The sequence below is a fragment of the Anneissia japonica genome, unplaced genomic scaffold (assembly GCF_011630105.1).
Source record: "Anneissia japonica isolate Jap-2015-1 unplaced genomic scaffold, ASM1163010v1 scaffold585_len4108843_cov191, whole genome shotgun sequence".
Lineage (NCBI taxonomy): Eukaryota > Metazoa > Echinodermata > Crinoidea > Comatulida > Comatulidae > Anneissia > Anneissia japonica.
In genome coordinates this window covers 2070009-2074585 of record NW_022716829.1, presented here as the reverse complement: position 1 = coordinate 2074585, position 4577 = coordinate 2070009, and the positions used below count along the sequence as shown (strand labels likewise).

The 4577-nt window shown below is 34.9% G+C and overlaps 1 protein-coding gene across 1 annotated transcript in view; it reads left to right on the top strand.

Annotated features, from left to right (window-relative positions):
* Window positions 1-4577, top strand: part of LOC117109891 (PHD finger protein 24-like) — a 15513-nt gene that overhangs the window by 4310 nt on the left and 6626 nt on the right. Inside the window, exons 2-3 of the mRNA XM_033252349.1 lie at window positions 3148-3333; window positions 3921-3999. Coding sequence (XP_033108240.1) covers window positions 3148-3333; window positions 3921-3999 — 265 coding nt within the window. The remainder of the gene's footprint in view (window positions 1-3147; window positions 3334-3920; window positions 4000-4577) is intronic.

Sequence of the window (4577 nt, the reverse complement as noted above, 5' to 3'; positions counted from 1 at the left end):
GTAGGTTTGGGTCCTACCTTGACATATAAAGCTTGTAACCATAGACGCAATTTAACAAACTTTGGTTTCAATGTGTACGATCGGCATCATTATTGAACAACAATTATTGTCGCTATTGTGTGAACATTATTATTGATTTTTGCAAGACATCTTCAGAAGATTTAGTAATAACAATGGGGTCATAACAAGGTATCGTTGATTAAGGTCAATTCGATAACCTTTGGTCACAATGTGCTATGTATCAGAATAGGTTGTATTTATTTTCATAATGAATTTACAAAAAATATAATATAAATGCAAAAGGTTGTAAATTACAGAGTGACAATCTCTACAAACTCGACAGATTTTGTAGAGACGAATCATAATATATTATTGGTTATACAGTGTTGACATAGGCCCTATCCCTCCTTTCGCGGCCGAAAAAAGAGTGTCCCCCAAAGGACTGTAGGCCTACTTAGATCATGGCCTCCAGGTATACTGCCGCCTAATATAATTGAGAAAAACTGGCAGGCTCACTTAGGTTATCAACTTAAGTCATATATTTTAAAAGGTTTTTTCAATTATTTACTGACGTTACTATTAAAATCTTTAAATTAGCCTGCCAAATTTTAAGGGACGTATAACATTACGTAACTTTTTAAACGAGTTAATTTTCGAGGAGACTGTAATCTTGCTTAAATGTTAGTTGAAAGCTTGTAGGATCTTAAATATACAAAGTAAGCAAATGAATTATTGTTTTTGTTCATTTTATTTACATGGCAAGACCATGGATGTTCATAGTCAATGCACAGAAGGTCATCTATCTCAGCTTGTTATATCTTTCACCATGGCCTTGATGGTACTCAGACCGTGCCAATGTTTTAGGGGCTGCGAACCGAGTCAATTGTTATGCAGAAGAATAACCAATCATTGTCACAACATGGTCACAACCACTTGTATATTCATCTGTTGCACCAGAGAGTTGTTAGGCGATAACCCTGGTCAATCAAAAGGATTTAATTGAATGCTAACATCCGCTGTATAGTACTGTATTCTGTTAGTTAAAACCTGTAACAACCGAATTCACTGACCAATCATCACCGGAAGCAGGTCAACTCGGCCACAAGTCAACTCGGCCACAGTCAACTCGGCCACAAATCAACTCGGCCACAGGTCAGCTCGGCCACAAGTCAACTCGGTTGCAACCCAACTCGGCCACAGTAAACTCGACCACGGTCTACTCGGCCACAAGTCAACTCGGCCACAAATCAACTCGGCCACATGTCAACTCAGCCACTTGTCAACTCGGCCACAAATCATAGTTACCGCGCCGGACGTACAGTTGTGGGATCCCACAAGTTATTTATGTTATGGAATAAAATACTTTATTAAAATGAATTGTAAATATTGCTTTTTTGCATCCTTTTTCTTCAATATGACAATGATTCAAATAAAGTAATAGGGTGAGGTGAACAATGTGACACAATATTTGTATTTTGTTGTTATTTCCATTTTGATACATAATCCAATTCCGATATTAATAGTATTTTAAAAATTCAGATAGGCCCTATGATTATATATAATTCCATTCCCGATGATGACATAATTAATGTAGAAATATTGAATCCCGACGATGGCGTGCATTTCGATACTGGGAGTATGTATTATACTATCTAATTATTTATAAAATACACAAATAAATGGCTAATAAAGTATGGTTTCAATATTATTTATATTATAAATACACACATGTTAATGGCCGTTTCGGGCTTCTTTCTGTATAATAAGCCGGAAAAAAAAAATTCACTCCCTTCCTAGGCCAATTATGTACTAGTTGCTTGGAACTATTACTATTTTAAAAAATGGAAAGAAACGTTCACACAAATGGGTTCCCACTGAGTACTCAAGGTGACACTCTCTTTGTACGCCGCCTTTAGAAATGTAGGCCAGATGCTAAAAACATAGACGACTGGATATTTTTGTACAAGACATGCGATGGCAGTGGGCACTTGTTTTCCGTATTTATACTTCGTCTCTGCTATAATTCCGAATTTATTATTTTGTTTAAAAAATTGTTAAACTTTTTTAAAGCTTTTAATCAATTTCATGATCGGCATGGATCAAGATTTCACACAATATTATTCGCGATTGGATTAGGATGATAATTTCTGCAATCTAGCGACGAACACAAATGCTGTATGTAAAACGTTCGGTAGTTAAACTGTAACTTTATTGCATAGTATTCAAAAATTCAGATAGGGCCTATAAAATTATACGTTAACAAATTAATTCAAATACCATAATACGAACGATGTTTGCCCTACGGCTACCTGACGTGCAATATATACAATTCATTTTAATAAAGTATTTTATTCCATAACTGTTATAAATAACTTGTGGGATCCCACAACTGTATGGCACGGAAACTACACGGATTCATGCTTGGTTTATTATATTTTATCAAGACTTTAATTTATTGATCGGTTGGTTTTTGTTTACTGTTTAATAACATCCTACATTAGCATGTGATACTCCGATGAAAAAAATTAATGACGTCACCGATATCATAATTAAACTATCAACAAGTGACCAACATTTTCAATGAATGAAGTCATCGTGATTACTACTTCATACGTCACCTCACACCTTTATCACCAATATCAACAGCATTATGAATGACGTATGTTAACGGTTATCAGCTACTAACGTTATCAGATGTACTTGTTATGAATGACATTTTTGAATTGTTTGTAGGGTCATGACGTTATTTATCATCGTAAACACTGCATGCGAGCAGCACATCATGTGGATGAAAGTGATTTATTCATCGGTTCCCCGGCATCATACTGAATTTAGATGTATACTTATTTACATATTTTTTAATTGTCACTTCCCCAAACCATCCCCTTCGGACCATGGGCCCTTTCTCCTTCCATTTTTGGTGATGAAATCGAATTGTAAGGGCCTAGATTAATTGAGCTGGTAAAATGCAGCCTCTGAGCATGAAGGAATTAGTAAACTAATTCCTCCAGCTCTAAGGGTATGAACGGCACAGTGCTCATGGTGCTCTCACATTAATTTTGTTTGCAGTAACTTGTGTTAATTTTAGAGAATGTAGCCATAGAATTTAGATGGATTTACTCATTTTTTTCTTCATTTTTTTTCTAGGTAAGGAACGACAGACATTGTTCTGTGTGCAATAAATCTTCCGGAGGAGAACTTTTTCCGTGTCGAATTTGTACCAAAGTGTTTCACGAGGCCTGTTTACGTCGATCCGGACACATTCAGGACTCTTCGTCTCTACAGCAATTTAAACTAGCAAATACAAATATTGGATGGTCATGCCACGATTGTGTGAGTTATCAATGTGTTAATTTATTGACTCTCTTATCATATACACACACCGATAGTGTTAACTATGATAGGCATTAGTTCGTGTCGTGTCGATTATTTATTAATGCACAATACTGTGAAAAGGCAATAATAATAACACGTCATTGCGTTTGTATAGGTCTACCTACTCATAATGTTTGTTATTTTTTTAATATTTATTTTTGTTATAATAGTCAACATTTCATTATCTTTTCTGACGTTTGTCAACAGTAACATCACCCTCATAAATCAAAGTAATAAAGGTATCATGTATCACTATTAATATTATTTTATTATAGACTCCCGAGATGGTATCCAGCAAGGGATAGTTTGTTACCGTAGTCAAAGCGCTAAGTGCGACGTATGGTTCTTTAGTGCGCTATATAAATAGTAAAACTGTGTATAAATTGTATGTAATTCAATTGCTATGGATTTATTCAAATCTGAAACAAAATTGAATAGGCCTAGTAGTAATAACAATGACAATGATAATGATATATAAATACTTGTATCTGATGTGATAATCTCGCTTTTAACTCTTAGTTCTGTGTGTGTATTACCTTGTTTAGGAGAGTTTGAATAATTTATTGGACGAGGAGGACATGTTTGAATTGATGGATTCGTTTGAGAAATGTGACGTGGACTCAGGTACCAACTTTCTTTAATTATTTTCGTTACTTGGTATGTTGTGTTGTGTTGAATGGCAGTCGGTTTAAAACTTTCCATTTGTAAGATCGATATCTCACGATGTACGGTACCCGTAATTTATTAATTTCCCATGTAATAACATGCGCCTATAATTTGTTGTATGATTTGTTTCCAATCAACACTTAAAATTCGCCTATTTAGGCCTATTAATTTGAGTGTCAGTCAATAGGGTTATTATAAATATTATATATATGTTTTTGATTGGGTTGTCCTGAGATAAATAAATTCAACCCAACGAAATCAGAATTCTTTTAATTATCATTTTTTATTATCATCATCATCCCCACCACCACCATCATCACCACCACCCAATCATCATTATAGTCTTGGGCCTTACGGCATTATACGACTACATCTCATCTTCCTGTAATGGGCTGAGTGATACAGATTCTACCATTGTCGGGATTCGGCTGTACGGAAATAGTACCGTATAAGCATTCACTTTCGTAATTGCAATAATGTGTTCATGTATACGCTTGCATTTGTAAATATTTCTTTTTACTCTATTAATATCAGTG